The 21,087-nt window shown below is 43.6% G+C and overlaps 1 protein-coding gene across 1 annotated transcript in view; it reads right to left on the reverse strand.

Annotated features, from left to right (window-relative positions):
- The window catches only part of LOC135549040 (DNA-binding protein SATB1-like), a 31,396-nt gene extending 10,555 nt beyond the window's left edge, over positions 1-20,841 (reverse strand). The window contains exons 1-7 of the mRNA XM_064979109.1: positions 20,418-20,841; positions 14,756-15,017; positions 14,395-14,580; positions 14,069-14,195; positions 10,057-10,180; positions 8,405-8,516; positions 4,656-5,182 (exon numbers count right to left, since the gene is read on the reverse strand). Coding sequence (XP_064835181.1) covers positions 4,656-5,182; positions 8,405-8,516; positions 10,057-10,180; positions 14,069-14,195; positions 14,395-14,580; positions 14,756-14,990 — 1,311 coding nt within the window. The 5' untranslated portion in view covers positions 14,991-15,017; positions 20,418-20,841. The remainder of the gene's footprint in view (positions 1-4,655; positions 5,183-8,404; positions 8,517-10,056; positions 10,181-14,068; positions 14,196-14,394; positions 14,581-14,755; positions 15,018-20,417) is intronic.
- Between the last annotated feature and the right edge of the window lie 246 nt (positions 20,842-21,087).

Below are 21,087 nucleotides of genomic sequence, written 5' to 3' on the forward strand. Positions count from 1 at the left end.
CCTGTAATGTTGACCAGGCCAAGAGACACTCAGACAGATCAGTTCTGATAAATGTGCATAATTAACATTAAAAAAAGAACCCGACGGAAAGTTTTGTACCAAAACAAACCTGGCTGAGGGTCATCTATAGACCAGGAGTTTCTCTGAACAGACACACCCACCCAGACAGCACATGTTTTCACAGTAGTAGTTTTCTGTTCAAGGTAGTAGAGTAAACACAGTAGTATTTTTCTGTTCAAGGTAGTAGAGTAAACACAGTAGTATTTTTCTGTTCAAGGTAGTAGAGTAAACACAGTAGTATTTTTCTGTTCAAGGTAGTAGAGTAAACACAGTAGTATTTTTCTGTTCAAGGTAGTAGAGTAAACACAGTAGTATTTTTCTGTTCAAGGTAGTAGAGTAAACACAGTAGTATTTTTCTGTTCAAGGTAGTAGAGTAAACACAGTAGTATTTTTCTGTTCAAGGTAGTAGAGTAAACACAGTAGTATTTTTCTGTTCAAGGTAGTAGAGTAAACACAGTAGTATTTTTCTGTTCAAGGTAGTAGAGTAAACACAGTAGTATTTTTCTGTTCAAGGTGCTAGAGTAAACACAGTAGTATTTTTCTGTTCAAGGTAGTAGAGTAAACACAGTAGTATTTTTCTGTTCAAGGTAGTAGAGTAAACACAGTAGTATTTTTCTGTTCAAGGTGCTAGAGTAAACACAGTAGTATTTTTCTGTTCAAGGTAGTAGAGTAAACACAGTAGTATTTTTCTGTTCAAGGTAGTAGAGTAAACACAGTAGTATTTTTCTGTTCAAGGTAGTAGAGTAAACACAGTAGTATTTTTCTGTTCAAGGTAGTAGAGTAAACACAGTAGTATTTTTCTGTTCAAGGTAGTAGAGTAAACACAGTAGTATTTTTCTGTTCAAGGTAGTAGAGTAAACACAGTAGTATTTTTCTGTTCAAGGTGCTAGAGTAAACACAGTAGTATTTTTCTGTTCAAGGTAGTAGAGTAAACACAGTAGTATTTTTCTGTTCAAGGTAGTAGAGTAAACACAGTAGTATTTTTCTGTTCAAGGTGCTAGAGTAAACACAGTAGTATTTTTCTGTTCAAGGTAGTAGAGTAAACACAGTAGTATTTTTCTGTTCAAGGTAGTAGAGTAAACACAGTAGTATTTTTCTGTTCAAGGTAGTAGAGTAAACACAGTAGTATTTTTCTGTTCAAGGTAGTAGAGTAAACACAGTAGTATTTTTCTGTTCAAGGTAGTAGAGTAAACACAGTAGTATTTTTCTGTTCAAGGTAGTAGAGTAAACACAGTAGTATTTTTCTGTTCAAGGTGCTAGAGTAAACACAGTAGTATTTTTCTGTTGAACGTAGTTGTCACACCCTGACCATAGTTTGCTTTGTATGTTTCTATGTTTTGTTTGGTCAGAGTGTGATCTGAGTGGGCATTCTATGTTACATGTCTAGTTTGTATATTTCTATGTTTGGCCTGATATGGTTCTCAATCAGAGGCAGGTGTTAGTCATTGTCTCTGATTGGGAACCATATTTAGGTAGCCTGTTTGGTGTTGGGTTTTGTGGGTGAGTGTTCCTGTCTCTGTGTTTGCACCAGATAGGGCTGTCTTGTCTTGTCTTAAAGAACCATGAATAGAAACCTACGCTGCATTTTGGTCCGCCTCTCCTTCAACTCCAGAGAACCGTTACAGTAGTAGAGTAAACAAAGTAGTATTTTTCTGTTCAAGGTGCTATCGTAAACAAAGTAGATAACCACCTTCTAAAGCTCTGCTATTAAACTGCTATTAAACTTATTACATCATTATCTGTCTGCTTCTGCTCTTACAGGAGTCAGACTCTCTCCCTTAAGGTGGGGCTCATCCCTCCCTCCCCAGAAATGAGCAATTTTGTGCTTCACTCCAGCTGTTACAACTATACCCCTCTAATGTAGACACCCCCCCCCCCCCCCCCCCCACATACACACCAGCCATTAAGCCTTCACACTCCAAGCCCCACTCACTCTACCCCTTGGCACCATACCCAGGTGAAACGTTCCTTCCAGACCACACCCTCTTTTACCTGGCTGCTGAGCCCTGTTGTCATGGCAACGGGTGGGCAGGTGCCTATAATGACAGCCTTTGGTAATTATAATAACAGCCATGATGATGCTGGTGATAATGATGGTAATAATAAGTGGGCTACATCTCTCTAGAAGCTATTCATGTGAGTGCCTTCTAACTGCAGGAGCACAGGACAGACAGGAGGAGAGAGGGGGGAGGCAGACAGACAGGAGGAGAGAGGGGGAGGGAGGCAGACAGACAGGAGGAGAGAGGGGGAGGGAGGCAGACAGACAGGAGGAGAGAGGGGGAGGGAGGCAGACAGACAGGAGGAGAGAGGGGGAGGGAGGCAGACAGACAGGAGGAGGGAGGCAGACAGAAAGGAGAGAGAGGGGGAGGGAGGCAGACAGAAAGGAGAGAGAGGGGAGGGAGGCAGACAGACAGGAGGAGAGAGGGGGAGGGAGGCAGACAGACAGGAGGAGAGAGGGGGAGAGAGGCAGACAGACAGGAGGAGGGAGGCAGACAGAAAGGAGAGAGAGGTATCAAATGGGGAGAGATGAAAATCAAGGGATAGACCAGTCACATGAAGACACAAAATGGATACAGAGAGTGAAATAGAGTAGGAAGTATAAAACGAGAGGAAGATATATAGAGAAATTAACAGAGAGAGTGATAGAGAGATGTAGAGGCCCCCCCCCCCAAAGCCAATTCCTCCTTTGGTCGTCTTTACTTCCAGTTCTCTGCTGCCAATGACTGGAACGAACTGCAAAAATCTCTGAAGCTGGAGACTCATATCTCCCTCACTAGCTTTAAGCACCAGCTGTCAGAGCAGCTCACAGATCACTGCACCTGTACATAGCCCATCTGTAAACAGCCTATCTACCTACCGCATCCCCATACTGTATTTATTTATTTATCTTGCTCCTTTGCACCCCAGTATCTATAATTGCACATTCATCTTCTGCACATCTACCATTCCAGTGTTTAATTGCTATATTGTAATTACTTCGCCACAGTGGCCTATTTATTGCCTTACCTCCCTTATCTTACCTCATTTGCACTCACTGTATATAGACTTTTTGTTTTCTTTGTTCTACTGTATTATTGACTGTATGTTTTGTTTACTCCATGTGTAACTCTGTGTTGTTGTATGTGTCGAATTGCTATGCTTTACCTTGGCCAGGTCGCAGTTGCAAATGAGAACATGTTCTCAACTAGCCTACCTGGTTAAATAAAGGTGAAATAAAAAATAAAAATACATTTAAAAAGAGAGCAAGAGTAAGGGAGAGAATCGAGGGATGGAAAAATGGGAGAGGTAGAGACTCTCTGATGGAGTGTGATGAGAGAGGTAGGGGTACAGACTCTCTGAGGGACTGTGATTAGAGAGGAAAAGACTCCCTGAGGGAGTGTGATTAGAGAGGTAGAGACTCTCTGGGGGAGTGTGATTAGAGAGGTAGAGACTCTGATGGAGTGTGATTAGAGAGATAGAGACTCTCTGAGGGAGTGTGATTAAAGAGGTAGGAGTAGAGACTCTCTGAGGGAGTGTGATTAGAGAGGTAGAGACTCTGATGGAGTGTGATTAGAGAGATAGAGACTCTCTGAGGGAGTGTGATTAAAGAGGTATAGACTCTGAGGGAGTGTGATTGGAGAGGTAGAGACTCTCTGCGGGAGTGTGATTAGAGAGGTAGGAGTAGAGACTCTCTGAGGGAGTGTGATTAGAGAGGTAGGAGTAGAGACTCTCTGAGGGAGTGTGATTAGAGAGGAAAAGACTCTGAGGGAGTGTGATTAGAGAGGTAGAGACTCTCTGAGGGAGTGTGATTAGAGAGGTAGAGACTCTCTGAGGGAGTGTGATTAGAGAGGTAGAGACTCTCTGATGTAGTGTGATTAGAGAGGTCAAGACTGAGGGAGTGAGATTAGAGAGAAAGATACTCTCTGGGGGAGTGTGATTAGAGAGGTAGAGACTCCCTGATGGAGTGTGATTAGAGAGGTAGGGGTACAGACTCTCTGAGGAAGTGTGATTAGAGAAGTAAAGACTGGAGGAGTGTGATTAGAGAGGTAGAGACTCTCTGAGGGAGTGTGATTAGAGAGGTAGAGACTCTCTGAGGGAGTGTGATTAGAGTGGTAGAGACTCTCTGCGGGAGTGTGATTAGAGCAGTAGGGGTACAGACTCTCTGGGGCAGTGTGATTATAGAGGTATAGACTCTCTGAGGGAGTGTAATTAGAGAGGTAGAGACTCCGAGGGAGTGTGATTAGAGAGGTAGAGACTCTCTGGGGGAGTGTGATAGGAGAGGTATAGACTCTCTGCGGGAGTGTGACTAGAGAGTTTGGGGTACAGACTCTCTAGGGGAGTGTGATTAGCTGGCCCAGCAGCTGCTACACTGCTGTCACGAGTTCCTACTGCAGAGAAGAGCTGGGACACACACACACACACACACACACACACACACACACACACACAGTCAGACATGCGGCAAAAGGCCATGCCAAGAGCTAATCACCACGCACACGTGCACACACAGAATGAGATCAACCCCTCCTTCTCTCCCACCCCTCATAAATCCCTAACCACTAGTTTACATCACAGTCCCATACATCCAGTTCCCCCTGTCCCTGTCTGTCTCCTACCTGGGTCCTGTTGAAGGCCACGCGGGCGAACACAGCCTGGGAGATGCCTGCTCTCTTCAGCTCCTCTCTCACCCACTGGTAGATCTCACAGTAGATGTCTGATGGTCCACACACCTGGCTCTGGGACCCAGACCCAGGTCCTGGTGGTCCAGCCTGGGGCTGGGGGTCGAGGGCCTTAGCTAGGGCCAAGGAGGTGGGAGGCCTCCCCACAGAGGGGTGGTTGAGGAACTGGTGGGGGGAGGTGGAGACAGATACAGACAGGCTCTGCTGGGATAACATTCGGGTAACTGCATACTGCTGGTTGAGGAACTGGGCCATGACTATCTGTTGGGGGTTGACTAGATGGGGGCTGAGGGGGGCGGTCACCAGCCCTGGGGGGCGGAGACTTGGGGCCAGGCAGCCACGACCGTGAGGGAAGACGAGGGGCGAGGAGTCGGCCTGTTTGGCTGTGTTGCCTGGGATTGGTTGATGGGTAAAGGTCAGATGGGTGGAGCCCGGTTGGGATTGGTCAGAGAAGCTATCAATCTCTGAAGTGAGGAAGAGAGGGATGGAGGATGAGAGGGAAGGAGGACGAGAGGGAAGGAGAAAGAGAGGGATGGAGGAAGAGAGGGAAGGAGGACGAGAGGGAAGGAGGACGAGAGGGAAGGAGGACGAGAGGGAAGGAGGACAAGAGGGAAGGAGGAAGAGAGGGAAGGAGGACAAGAGGGAAGGAGGACAAGAGGGATGGAAGAAGAGAGGGGAGTTAGTATAAAAAGCCACAGCTACTATTTGCTAACATTAGCATTGATGATGAATATAGGTTAACTATATCGTCAGAGTACCTAACTGAGGAACTCAACTTAACCTTACTCTAGATGCAGTTGCACCCCTAAAAACAAAAAACATTTGTCATAAAAAACTAGCTCCCTGGTATATAGACAATACCCGAGCTCTGAAGCAAGCTTCCAGAACATTGGAACGGAAAAGCCACTACACCAAACTGGAAGTCTTCCGACTAGCTTGGAAAGACAGTACCGTGCAGTATCGAAGAGCCCTCACTGCTGCTCGATCATCCTATTTTTACAACTTAATTGAGGAAAATAAGAACAATCCAAAATGTATTTTTGATATTGTCGCAAAGCTAACGAAAAAGCAGCATTCCCCAAGAGAGGATGGCTTTCACTTCAGCAGTGATAAATTCATGAACTTCTTTGAGGAAAAGATCAGGATCATTAGAAAGCAAATTACGGACTCCTCTTTAAATCTGCGTATTCCTCCAACGCTCAGTTGTCCTGAGTCTGCAAAACTCTGCCAGCACCTAGGATCAAGGGAGACACTCAAGATGTTTAGTAGAATATCTCTTGACACATTGATGAAAATAATCATGGCCTCTAAAACTTCAAGCTGCATACTGGACCCTATTCCAACTAAACTACTGAAAGAGCTGCTTCCTATGCCTGGCCCTCCTATGTTGAACATAATAAACGGCTCTCTATCCACCGGATGTGTATCAAACTCACTAGTGGCAGTAATAAAGCATCTCTTGAAAAAGATAAACCCTGACACAGAAAATATTTTAAAAACTATCGGCCTATATTGAATCTCCCATTCCTCTCAACATTTTTTGAAAAAGCTGTTGAGCAGCAACTCACTGCCTTGAAGACAAACAATGTATACAAAATGCTTCAGTCTGGTTTTAGACCCCATCATAGTACTGAGACTGCACTTGTGAAGGTGGTAAATTACCTTTTAATGTTGTCAGATCGAGGCGCTGCATCTGTCCTTGTGCTCCTAGAACTTAGTGCTGCTTTTGATACCATCGATCACCACATTCTTTTGGAGATTGGAAACCAAATTGGTCTTCACAGACCTGATTTAGATCTTATCTGTCAGAAAGATATCAGTTTGTCTCTGTGGATGGTTTGTCCTCTGACAAATCAACTGTAAATGTTGGTATTCCTCAAGGTTCCATTTTAGGACCACTTTTGTTTTCACTATATATTTTACCTCTTGGTGATGTCATTCGGAAACATAATGTTAACTTTCATTGCTATGCGGATGACACACAGCTGTACATTTCGATGAAACATGGTGAAGCCCCAAAGTTGCCCTCCCTGGAAGCCTGTGTTTCAGACATAAGGAAGTGGATGGTTGCAAATGTTCTACCTTTAAACCCGGACAAAACAGAGATGCTTGTTCTAGGTCCCAAGAAACAAAGAGATCTTCTGTTGAATCTGACAATTAATCTTGATGGTTGTACAGTCGTGTCAAATGAAACTGTGAAGGTCCTCGGTGTTACTCTGGACCTTGATCTCTCTTTTGACGAACATATCAAGACTGTTTCAAGGACAGCTTTTTTCCATCTACGTAACATTGCAAAAATCAGAAACGTTCTGTCCAAAAATGATGCAGAAAAATTAATCTATGCCTTTATCACTTCTAGGTTAGACTACTGCAATGCTCTACTTTCCGGCTACCCGGATAAAGTACTAAATAAACTTCAGTTAGCGCTAAACACAGCTGTTAGAATCTTGATTAGAACCAAAACATTTCATCATATTACTCCAGTGCTAGCCTCTCTACATTGGCTTCAATGTTTTACTGCTTACCTACAAAGCATGACATGGGCTTGCTCCTACCTATCCCTCTGATTTGGTCCTGCCGTACATACCTACACGTACACTACGGTCACAAGACGCAGGCCTCCTTACTGTCCCTAGAATTTCTAAGCAAACAGCTGGAGGCAGGGCTTTCTCCTATAGAGCTCAATTTTTATGGAATGGTCTGCCTACCCATGTGAGAGACGTAGACTCGGTCTCAACCTTTAAGTCTTTATTAAAGACTCATCTCTTCAGTAGGTCCTATGTTTGAGTGTTGTCTGGCCCAGGGGTGTGAAGGTGAATGGAAAGGCCCTGGAGCAACGAACCGCCCTTGCCTTGCCGGTTCCCCTCTCTCCACTGGGATTCTCTGCCTCTAACCCTATTACAGGGGCTGAGTCACTGGCTTACTGGTGCGCTTCCCTTACTGGTGGGCTTACCGTCCCTAGGAGGGGTGCGTCACTTGTGTGGGTTGAGTCACTGATGTGATCTTCCTGTCCGGGCTGGCGCACCCCTTGGGTTGTGCCGTGGCGGAGAACTTTGTTGGCTATACTCGGCCTTGTGTCAGGATGGTAAGTTGGTGGTTGAAGATATCCCTCTAGTGGTGTGGGGGCTGTGCTTTGGCAAAGTGGGTGGGGTTATATCCTGCCTGTTTGGCCCTGTCCGGGTGTATCGTCGGATGGGGCCACCGGTGTCTCCTGACCCCTCCTGTCTCAGCCTCCAGTATTTATGCTGCAGTAGTTTATGTGTCGGGGGGCTAGAGTCAGTTTGTTTTATCTGGAGTATTTCTCCTGAAAAGCCAACTAACATTTACTCCTGAGGTGCTGACCAATTGCACCCTCGGCAACCACTGTGATTATTATTATTTTACCCTGCTGGTCATCTATGAACATTTGAACATCTTGGCCATGTTCTGTTATAATCTCCATCCGGCACAGCCAGAAGAGGACTGGCCACCCCTCATAGCCTGGTTCCTCTTTAGGTTTCTTTCTAGGTTTTGGCCTTTCTAGGGAGTTTTTCTAGCCACCGTGCTTCTACACCTGCATTGCTTGCTGTTTGGGGTTTTAGGCTGGGTTTCTGTACTGCACTTTGAGATATCAGCTGATGTAAGAAGGGCTTTATAAATCAATTTGATTGATTGAACTACCCTTTTAAAGGCACCTGTAGTCTTACCCATGATGCCTTTGGTCTTCCTGAAGTGCTTGTACCAGCGGCCAAACTCGTGGCACTTGGTGGCCGACACGTTTGCGTAGTAGGTGCTGTTTACAATGGAGGAGATCATACTCTGAGAGACGGGGACAAAATACAACAATATGGAGTCAGTGAAAAAAGTGTCAGGGAAAAGCATTAGGAATACTGATCCACAATCATCAGATCAATACATAATAAAGTAATAATACAAGAACATGTTATATACGCTAGCCTGAGAGACACTCTATTTTCCTCTTGTTGACAGAGCTGAGGAACTGTGTAATACTTCCATTAGAAGTCAGAATACAAACAATTAAATCTACAATACTATTAAAGAGACAAAGAAGTAACGATTCTCATTTTATATCATCGTTCTGCCTCTCATTTTACCCGTCTCCATTTTTCTCCCTGTATCTTTGTGAGTCTCAGCTGAACACAGAATGTGTGATAATAATGAACTCCGATCTCTGTTATTAAAACATACCCCCAGGTAAACTCTGTAATAAAGACAGATGAGTCTGTGTGTGTGTGCGTGTGTGTGTGCATGTGTCGCCTCAACTAAGTGCAATCTGTTGTTTAAGAAACTGAAGGCAAAGGGAATAACAGATCACACACACATACAGGATTTTCTCCCAAGACAATCCTGTGTCATCTACACATCTTATTACACCTTCTATTTTCATATGTATTCTAATCGGCTCCAGAGAGAGAGAGGGAGAGAGAGAGAGAAGGAGAGAGAGGGAAAGGGTGAGAAAAAGAGAGAGAGAGAGAGCAGGAGAGAGAGAAAGAGGGTGAGTGAGAGAGAAAGAGGGAGGGAGAGAGAAAGATATCAAGAGGAGAGAAGGCGAGAGAGAGAGAGGGAGAGGGAGAAGGCGAGAGAGAGAGCGAGGGAGAGGGAGAAGGCGAGAGAGAGAAGGCGAGAGGGAGAGAGAGAGAGAGAGAGAGAAAGAGGGCGAGAGGTCCCCTGTCTGCATGTTACAATACTGGTTTAGCCCACTGAGCTAATGCCTGGGCTTGCAACAGTGTGACATACACACACAGAGAGAAAGAGAGAGATTGACTAGGTAGAGCGAGAGAGAGATGGTAGCAGAGGGGTACAGTGGTACAGTATACACCAGCAGAACTAACCATCTCAATAGGTGTGTGTGTGTGTGTGTGTGTGTGTGTGTGTGTGTGTGTGTGTGTGTGTGTGTGTGTGTGTGTGTGTGTGTGTGTGTGTGTGTGTGTGTGTGTGTGTGTGTGTGTGAAAGTGAAAGTGTGTGTGAAAGTGTGTGTGAGAGTTGTGTGTGCATGTCAAACGTTAAAAAAAAGTTTAAAAAAGGTCCAAAAGAAGGTGCTTATATTTGTACTGGTTCTCACATGTACAAGTGTGTGTGGTGAAATGGAAATGTATTTTGCATATCCTATTCCCCCTGAGACACCCTCGGAGAGTGGGGTCACGAACAGGTGTGTTTGTGTGTATGGGCATACATGTTCGTGCCTCTGTGTGTGTGCAGGTGTTCGTGCACATGTGTGCGTGTTTGTGTGTTTATGCACGTGTTTGTGCCTGTGTGTTTGTGCCTGTGTGTACGTGTTTGTACCTTTATACACATGCGTGTGCGTGCGTGCACATGTTTATGCCTGTGTTTGTGTACCTGGGACAAAGGGCACTCTTTGGCCAGTGAGCTCTGGTTCATGTCTCTCAGTAGCTCCTTCAGGGCGTTTCTCACTGTAGAGTGACTCCACTGTTCTGGAGGGAGTTCCTCCAACCTGGGACAACTAGAGCGAGAGGGGGGTAGAGAAAGAGAGAGCGAGAGAGATAGGGTGAGAGGGGGATAGAGAGAGAGTTATGTGGGGGCGATAGGGGGGAAGATAGAGGGGTAAATAGAGAGGGATACGGGGCGAGAGAGACAAATGGAGAGATAGAAGAAGAGAGGGAGGAAGAGAAGTAGAGTGAAAACTGAATAAATATGCAGTCTGAATCTGATCCCCCTCTTGTGGAATGGCATGTCTAGACTTTGGCTAACTGTGTGTTTCTGTGTGTGTTCCTGTATACCCAAAAGGGTTATTCACCTGTCCCCATAGGAGAACTATTTTGACTTCCATGAAGAACTCTCTGTGTTAAGGGTTCTACCTGGAACCAAAATGGTTCTATCTGGAACCAAAAAGGGTTCTTCAAAGGGTTTTCCTATGGGGACAGGTGAATAACTCCTTTCGGTTGGAGACACAGAGCCTTCAGGAAGTATTCACACCTCTTGATTTCCCCACGTTTTGTTGTGTTACAGCCCGAACTTAAAATTGATCAAATGTATATATTTTTGTCACTGGACCACACAATATCAAATGGGAACTTCTCCTAATTTATTACAAATTTAAAGCTGAAATGTCTTGAGTCAATAAGTAATTGTTATGGCAAGCCTAAATAAGTTCAAGAGTAAGCATTTGCTTAACAAGTCACATATTAAGTTACATTTACTAATTTGCAATTATAGTGTTTAACATGATTTTTGAATGACTACCTCATCTCTGTACCCCACACATACAATTATCTGTAAGGTCCCTCACAGTCAAGCAGTGCATTTCAATCACAGATTCAACCACAAAGACCAGGGAGGTTTTCCAATGCCTCGTAAAGAAGGGGACCTATTGGTAGATGAGTAACAATACAAAAAAAGCAGACATTAAATATCCCTTTGAGCAAGGGAAAGTTATTAATTACACTTTGGATGATGAATCAATACACCCAGTCACTACAAAGATACAGATGTCCTTCTTAACTCCAAAGAGGAAGGAAACAGCAGATTTGACAATGAAGCCAATGGTGACTTTAAAACAGTTACAGTTTAATGGCTGTGATAGGAGAAAACTGAGGATAGATCAACAACATTGCAGTTACTCCACAATACTTACCTAATTGAGAGAGTGAAATGAAGGAAGCCTGTACAGAATAAAAAAATATTGCAAAACATGCATCTTGTTTGCAACAAGGCACAATAGTAATACTGCACAAAAAGTGGCAAAGCAATGAACTTTTTGGTTGAGTACAAAGTGTTAAGTTTTGGGCAAATTCAATACAACACATTACTGAGTACCACTCTCCATAATCTCAAGCATAGTAGTGGCTGCATCATGTTATGTGTATGCTTGTAATTGTTAAGGACTGGGGAGTTTTTCAGGATAAAAAAACAAAACAGAATGGAGCTAAGCACAGACAAAATCCTAGAGGAAAACCTGGTTCAGTCTGCTTTTCCCAGACACTGAGAGATGAATTCACATTTCAGCAGGTAAATAACCGAAAGCACAAGGCCAAATCTACACTGGAGTTGCTTACCAAGAAGACAATGAATGGTCCTTGAAAATCTAAATCAAGACCTGGAAATGGTTGTCTAGAAATGATCAACACCAATTTTGCTAGATTTTGAAGAATTTTGAAAAGAATAAATGGGCAAATGTTGCACAATCCAGGTGTGGGAACCTCTTAGAGACTTACCCAGAAAGACTTACAGCTGTAATCACTGCCAAAGGTGTTTCTACAAAGTATTGATTCAGGGGTGTGAATACTTGTGTAAATTTGATTTTTCTGTATTTATTGTCAATAAATTTGAAAACATAAAAAAAACATGTTTTCACTTTGTCATTATGGGGTATTGTGTGGAGATGGGTGAGAATTATTATTTTTTAATTAATTTGAATTCAGGTTGTAACACAATAAAATGTGGAATTAATCAATGCATATGAATACTTTCTGAAGGCACTGTACCACCTTTTGTGTGTGTGTGTGTGTGTGTGTGTGTGTGCCTGTGTGTGTGTGAGTCTGTGTGTGTGTGTGTGTGTGTGTGTGTGTGTGTGTGTGTGTGTGTGTGTGTGTGTGTGTGTGTGTGTGTGTGTGTGTGTGTGTGTGTGTGTGTGTGCCTATGTCTCCTGGTGGTAGTTATTAATTAATTACTTCACACAACACATATGAAACAAGTCCAAGTACCAGAACCTCTTTGGTCGCTCCACCCCACTTCTCTCCACATGTCTCATGCATGTCTATGGGCCAAATGTCCTTCTCTCCACATGTCTATGGGCCAAATGTCCTTCTCTCCACATGCCTCATTCATGTCTATGGGCCAAATGTCCTTCTCTCCACATGTCTCATGCATGTCTATGGGCCAAATGTCCTTCTCTCCACATGTCTATGGGCCAAATGTCCTTCTCTCCACATGCCTCATTCATGTCTATGGACAAAATGTCCTTCTCTCCACATGTCTCATGCATGTCTATGGGCCAAATGTCCTTCTCTCCACATGTCTCATGCATGTCTATGGGACAAATGTACTTCTCTCCACATGTCTCATGCATGTCTATGGGACAAATGTCCTTCTCTCCACATGTCTATGGGCCAAATGTCCTTCTCTCCACATGCCTCATGCATGTCTATGGGCCAAATGTCCTTCTCTCCACATGTCTCATGCATGTCTATGGGCCAAATGTCCTTCTCTCCACATGTCTCATGCATGTCTATGGGCCAAATGTCCTTCTCTCCACATGTCTCATTCATGTCTATGGGCCAAATGTCCTTCTCTCCACATGTCTCATGCATGTCTATGGGCCAAATGTACTTCTCTCCACATGTCTCATGCATGTCTATGGGCCAAATGTCCTTCTCTCCACATGTCTATGGGCCAAATGTGCTTCTCTCCACATGTCTCATGCATGTCTATGGGCCAAATGTCCTTCTCTCCACATGTCTCATGCATGTCTATGGGCCAAATGTCCTTCTCTCCACATGTCTATGGGCCAAATGTCCTTCTCTACACATGCCTCATGCATGTCTATGGGCCAAATGTCCTTCTCTCCACATGTGTCATGCATGTCTATGGGCCAAATGTCCTTCTCTCCACATGTCTCATGCATGTCTATGGGCCAAATGTCCTTCTCTCCACATGTCTCATGCATGTCTATGGGCCAAATGTCCTTCTCTCCACATGTCTCATTCATGTCTATGGGCCAAATGTCCTTCTCTCCACATGTCTCATGCATGTCTATGGGCCAAATGTACTTCTCTCCACATGTCTCATGCATGTCTATGGGCCAAATGTCCTTCTCTCCACATGTCTATGGGCCAAATGTGCTTCTCTCCACATGTCTCATGCATGTCTATGGGCCAAATGTCCTTCTCTCCACATGTCTCATGCATGTCTATGGGCCAAATGTCCTTCTCTCCACATGTCTATGGGCCAAATGTCCTTCTCTCCACATGTCTCATGCATGTCTATGGGCCAAATGTCCTTCTCTCCACATGTCTCATGCAAGTCTATGGGCCAAATGTCCTTCTCTCCACATGTCTCATGCATGTCTATGGGCCAAATGTACTTCTCTCCACATGTCTCATGCATGTCTATGGGCCAAATGTCCTTCTCTCCACATGTCTCATGCATGTCTATGGGCCAAGTGTCCTTCTCACCACATGTCTCAAGCATGTCTATGGGCCAAGTGTCCTTCTCACCACATGTCTCAAGCATGTCTATGGGCGAAATGTCCCCTTCCCTTATGACATTCTAAAGATCCAGAACGTCATACTGATAACCAGGGAAGTTCCTCGTTCCGCATCCTATAATCTGTTGACAGACGTTAATATACAATTTATGTTTCGTATGTCTGTCCTCAAGAGATTCTGGGTACCTGGTGAGCTGGATCTTGAGGGTGGTGACATGGTAGAGGTCCTGCAGCATGTCAGCCACTGTGGCATCAGGAGCATCAGTCACACAGGACAGAGGGACAGGGTTCCACCTACCCACCTGGATCAAACCTGTTGACAGACAGACAGACAGACAGACAGACAGACAGACAGACAGACAGACAGACAGACAGACAGACAGACAGACAGACAGACAGACCAGACAGACCAGACAGACAGAGACACACATTGTTACAAACAATGACACTGGAGGAAGAGCGTGTGTGTGTGTGTGTGTGTGTGTGTGTGTGTGTGTGTGTGTGTAGTGTACCTTTTGCTTGTGCTGCTGAGCTGTGAGAGTAGCCCAGGGCCAGTAGAGCCATCTCTATCAGCTGGTTAAACAGCAGGTCTCTCCTGACCAGTACAAACTCTGCATGCTCCTCTCGCCTCTCAGCCTCCACTGCCGAGACTGGGTTCTCTCTGTGCTCCACCACACACAGCACAGGCAGAAGGCTCCCTGGGACGACGGACACACAGCATAGCCAATCACATCACAGCATTCAGATAGAAGCAGAGGGCATGGGAAATGAAAAGGTAATAGTTGTCTACTCTTGCAATGAATAAACGCTCTCTCTCCTCTATTCACCCATTTCTCCCTTTCTCCTCTCCTCCTCTCTTCTTTTCAGTCCTACCTCTCTTATGCCAGTTCTTAGGTTGTGGTGCGGGTATCGTGGGTATGGGGGTGGGGGTGGGGGCTCTGGCCCCTGGGCTCCCCTGTCTCGTCCTGCCCTGGTATGGCCCTGGGGGGCCCATGCCACCATTCAGCTCCAGGCGGGACAGTTTGGCAGGTGGGGGCCAGGAGTCCCCGTTGCCGAGTGAGTCACAGCTCTCTGACACTTGGCCTCCATCACTCTGTTGGTGGTCCATCACACTAACACTGTAGCTCAGAAACACCTGAGACAGAGAGAGAGGGAGAAACTGAATGACTGACAAGTCCTTGAGTTAATTTGAGAACCTTAGTGACTGTTGAAAAATATACCGGGGGGGGGGGGGGCATTTAAAAAGCTCCCCCTTCCCAACGTTAAGAATATTTTCACATGACCATTCCTTCGACTGTAAAACAAAATGTGCCCACCCTCCCCCTCATATAATGAACTTTAAAATAATGATTACCACCACAACTAACAATAACTGTAGCAACCCTGTGTTTATAAACGTTGATATCGACTTGACCACTTCTGCATGGTTTAGTGGCACAGTCGATGCCACGCAGGGCTACGGGCCAGAACATTGAGGCTCCGGTGACCACCACAGGCAAACTCACTCTCCCTGACGGTCTCATTACACTATGATCAGAGCCACCTGCAGACAATAATCAGCTAGGGGGAAATCAGATGATCAACATTTTGATGATATATTTATAATTATATAAAATATATGCAACGAATTTTCCACCAACAGGTTCCTGTGCCAATGCATCACACACAACCAATTAGCAACGCAGCATTACAGATTACCGACTTTGAGGGCTTTATGATTGTTTGCGTTTTCAAACCCACAATCAAATAGTGTATGTCAATCTGGAGAAACAGAAAATCCATCCCTCCCTACTGTACTCAGTATGGAAGGCTTGACTTGACGATCTCTGAATTCTCATCAACTTTCTGGTGTTTTGTAACAGACGTCTCTTTCCAATGGCCAGTGCAGTTTGGATGCTGGAATTACATTAGAGTGGATGAATGTGCGCAGGTAACCTACAAGATACTTTTGAATTAATCAGATGAAAACATTGTGACTAGTTGTGACTGGCTATACGTTTTAGAAGTTAAATGACACATGTTCAGGCTATATTGAAGCATTAAGTTTGAGGTCGAGGAATAGCCGCTTGGACTGGAAAGGAGGCAGAACGTGCATTAAGCTTTTCTGAATAACTGGGCCTGCTGGGCGCATAGGACGACTTGGGAGAATGATGATCATCAACAGACAGCGCATCAGTATCAGAAGTAACATACAGCCAGACTGTCCTGTGCCGTGCCTTTCTAGACCTTATTATCTATCGAGAGTAGACCCACAACTGATCCAAATGGAAGAACAAGGAAGTGAAACCGGGTTACTAGCGTGAAAGGCAAACACCCTATGCATCGTGCCCACTTGGTAGGAATTGTATCAAGGCTCATATAGCCAGGATTGTGACAGTATAATGGTTTTGGAAGGACAGTCACAGGGACCAGGGTTTGAGTCCCCATCAGGGTACCCTGCTCTCTCTCTCGCTTCTCCTTAATTTTTGAAGAAATGTATTTGGTGTGGCAGGGTATCTTAGTGGTTAGAGCGTTGGACTAGTAACCAGAACGTTGCAAGTTCAAACCCCCGAGCTGACAAGATACTAATCTGTTGTTCTGCCCCTGAACACTGCCACTGTTCCTAGGCTGTCATTGGAAATAAGAATTGGTTCTTCACTGACTTGCCTAGTTAAATAAAGGTTAATAAAATAGAAACTTTTCAACTATATACGTTTCTCTCTCTTTGAGACAACTACTCACCACATTTTATGCACTGCAGTTCTAGCTAGCTGTAGATTTTGCTTTCAGTACTAGATTAGTTATCTGATGTATGTATATATGTATATATATTTTTTCAATTTCAATTCAAGGGGCTTTATTGGCATGGGAAACATGTGTTAACATTGCCAAAGCAAGTAAGGTATATAATATATAAAGTGAAATAAACAATAAAAATTAACAGTAGACATCACACATACAGAAGTTTCAAAACAATAAAGACATTACAAATGTCGTATTATATATATATATACAGTGTTTTTACAATGTGCAAATGGTAAAGGACACAAGATAAAATAAATAAGCATAGATATGGGTTGTATTTACAATGGTGCGTGTTCTTCACTGGTTGCCCTTTTCTCGTGGCAACAGGTCACAAATCTTGCTGCTCTGTTGGCACACTGTGGAATTTCACCCAGTAGATATGGGAGTTTTTCAAAATTGGATTTGTTTTCGAATTCTATGTGGATCTGTGTAATCTGAGGGAAATATGTCTCTCTAATATGGTCATACATAGGGCAGGAGGTTAGGAAGTGCAGCTCAGTTTCCACCTCATTTTGTGGGCAGTGAGCACATAGCCTGTCTTCTCTTGAGAGCCATGTCTGCCTACGGCGGCCTTTCTCAATAGCAAGGCTATGCTCGCTGAGTCTGTACATAGTCAAAGCTTTCCTTAATTTTGGGTCAGTCACAGTGGTCAGGTATTCTGCCGCTGTGTACTCTCTGTGTAGGGCCAAATAGCATTCTAGTTTGCTCTGTTTTTTTGTTAATTCTTTCCAATGTGTCAAGTAATTATCTTTTTGTTTTCTCATGATTTGGTTGGGTCTAATTGTGCTGCTGTCATTGGGCTCTGTAGGGTGTGTTTGTGAACAGAGCCCCAGGACCAGCTTGCTTAGGGGACTCTTCTCCAGGTTCATCTCTCTGCAGGTGATGGCTTTGTTGTGGAAGGTTTGGGAATCGCTTCCTTTTAGGTGGTTATAGAATTTAACAGCTCTTTTCTGGATTTTGATAATTAATGGGTATCGGCCTAATTCTGCTCTGCATGCATTATTTGGTGTTCTACGTTGTACACTGAGGATATTTTTGCAGAATTCTGCGTGCAGAGTCTCAATTTGGTGTTTGTCCCATTTTGTGAAGTCTTGGTTGGTGAGCGGACCCCAGACCTCACAACCATAAAGGGCAATGGGCTCTATGACTGATTCAAGTATTTTTAGCCAAATCCTAATTGGTATGTTGAAATTTATGTTCCTTTTGATGGCATAGAATGCCCTTCTTGCCTTGTCTCTCAGATCGTTCACAGCTTTGTGGAAGTTACCTGTGGCGCTGATGTTTAGGCCAAGGTATGTATCGTTTTTTGTGTGCTCTAGGGCAACAGTGTCTAGATGGAATTTGTATTTGTGGTCCTGGTGACTGGACCTTTTTGGAACACCATTATTTTGGTCTTACTGAGATTTACTGTCAGGGCCCAGGTCTGACAGAATCTGTGCATAAGATCTAGGTGCTGCTGTAGGCCCTCCTTGGTTGGTGACAGAAGCACCAGATCATCAGCAAACAGCAGACATTTGACTTCAGATTCTAGTACGGTGAGGCCGGGTGCTGCAGACTTTTCTAGTGCCCGCCAGTTCGTTGATATATATGTTGAAGAGGGTGGGGCTTAAGCTGCATCCCTGTCTAACCCCACGACCCTGTGTGAAGAAATTTGTGTGTTTTTTGCCAATTTTAACCGCACACTTGTTGTTTGTGTACATGGATTTTATGATGTCGTATGTTTTACCCCCAACACCACTTTCCATCAGTTTGTATAGCAGACCCTCATGTATATATATATATATATATATATATATATATATATATATATATATATATATATATATATATATATATACACACAACAATGGCCGGAGTTGAATGGAACACCTTAGTGACTGTTCCCTCTGCTCTATACAATCAATACATATCTGTTTATTTTATGTGAAGATAAAAGGCTCATACAATACAAAAAAATTGTTTATGTTTTCTTTCACAGTGATAGCAACTCCGACTGGGAGGCCCCGGTGCCAATGCACCACTTGTTCAGTTTGCCTCTGCTTTACATCAGAAAGAGACTGCTATGGGACATGGCACAGGCAGCAAGATATAAAGGGGTGTGTACTGTTTTTTTTAAATATTTATTTTCTAATATTTTTTAAAACATTTTTGTGTGTGTGTGTGTGTGTTAGAATTGCTTTTTGATATGTTGTATATAGTTATTTGCACTGCTGTATATAGTTATAGGTCATTTCACCAATTCGGCCACTTGGGTACATTTGGGCAACTTGTGTGGGACACCTGGGTGACTTCATGCTAAATGTCATGTAGCTCACCCATTCCTGAAGTTATCAGTCTCACCTACAGATGTCCTCTTGTGTTATCCATCAAAATTATCTCCAGCATCCTATCTGACTGTGTAGTTCTATCATTCTAGTACATGTGAAAGATGATACTACAACAAAACGTATGCTCTTTCTTTCTCTTTTCTCCCACCAGATCTAGTGTGTTATATTCTCCTACATTCAATTAACATTTCCACAAACTTCAGAATGTTTCCATTCAAATGATACCAAGAATATGCATATCCTTGCTTCTGGGGCTGAGCTACAGGCAGTTAGATTTGGGTTTGTCTTCAGGCGGAAATTGAGAACAAAGGGTTGCAGCCATAACAGGATATCTTACCTTTCAAAGTTTTTGCTTCAGGCTGACTACTAGCATCTATTAAGTTGCAATGTCCAAATCAACTTAAAGTATTTACTAAATTAGTATTGTGGTGACACAATTCATTCGGATGGCTATAGCAAAAAACATTTTCACAAATTATTATTTGGATTCCCATGATTCGATTGACCGCAATTTATGTAACCGAACCCCAACTACTACAATGGCGAAGGACATCATTCATTCAATTAGGTAAAAATAGTTGTTTCATATGAATTAAATAAATCACTATTTAATTTTTTACTATTTTTAGAAATGTGAAGAGGAGAATCCTTTATACAGTAAATGTCATTTGTATGAGAGCTGCGTGTCTTGACAGTTCTTTCATGCGAAATGACACATCAGCTATTCCTCTACATTCATGTGGATTTATATTGAAAATTGGTGCAGATTTGAATGATATTATGTATGGTATGATTGCTAGTTAACCTATTGCAGATCTGGACAAACTATCCACATACCATTATTGTCAATATGGATAGAGGGCAGGATAGAGTTGACTGTATAGTCAGTGGGCAGAAAAGCATAGTGCATAAGAGAAGTACCAAAACATGCAGATGAGCAGATGAGGAAATGGCTATATTGAAGGAATTAAATAGTATAACCTGCAAAATGGGGAATGTAAACCAGGGAAAAAATGCACTGTGACAAATAATACAAAAATCACACAATCCTCCCCAAACCAACAAAAAAATATTTTGACAAACCTTTTTTGGACCACCACCCAGCCCAGTAAATGTCGATCTATCTCTATAGACATCGGACTTTGACAGTGGCATATCAAGACAACAGAAGCCGACCGGACAAAAGCACTCTACAAAACGCCCTGTCACACTCATTGTGGAGAAAGTTTTAGAGGCAAACGTTGTCAGTCCTCATTATTGCGCGTCGTAAATTATTGTAGATTGACTAGTTGTGAATTTCAACAACACCAACAACAACAACAACAACAAAACCTCCACAATCTCAGTTATAGTTATCTCAGGTACCGGTACATCAACAAAAACGTTCTGTTTTTTAAAACCGAAGTAGGCTAAATCAGACAAACCTGACATCCGCCGCTGGTTTCTTGTCTCTTGAGACTCCGAGATGCCGTTAGTAAAATAGTACAGTTCTTTGTGTTGTTTTCTGTGTCAGTGTGTGAACAACATCTCACTTTCGCCTTCACTCGGTCTATCGTGTCAATATTAGCTGTGTAGCAACATGCCCCGTCGTCTCTGGCTGGCTGCGTTTTTCGGACCTCTTCAACGGAATGAAACGAGCCTTATAGGCCTATAGGTGGTCTATCCGAAATCTCAGTCAAAGCATCCACAGTGACGGCCACTGTTCCTGGGATGACGATACAGACCAGCTGGTAGGCTACAGGGATCCAGTAGAGAAACGGATTAAGCGAACAATACACCGCGAGTGTCATTAGTCTGTCTGTGAAGCAACTATCTATTCTTCAGTTGTCTATTGGTTGCAACAAACACGCGCGGACAAGCGTGCGCACGCGCTCCATACCTCCCTCTCCTCTCCCATGTATCTACCGGTCACCGAGTTTCTCTGGGCGTTATTAGACTACACGTTTATAGAGTACTAATAGGTAGCCTATGTAAACCAAATGTAACTGTGAGCATGTGGAATGCAACCTTATCTCCCCGTGCTTCTTTGTTTATGAGAACTTGAATGTGGAAACAGAATGAGACCTACAGCACGTGTCTCCACTCTTACAGAGT

The sequence above is a fragment of the Oncorhynchus masou genome, chromosome 12 (genome assembly GCF_036934945.1).
Source record: "Oncorhynchus masou masou isolate Uvic2021 chromosome 12, UVic_Omas_1.1, whole genome shotgun sequence".
NCBI lineage: Eukaryota > Metazoa > Chordata > Actinopteri > Salmoniformes > Salmonidae > Oncorhynchus > Oncorhynchus masou.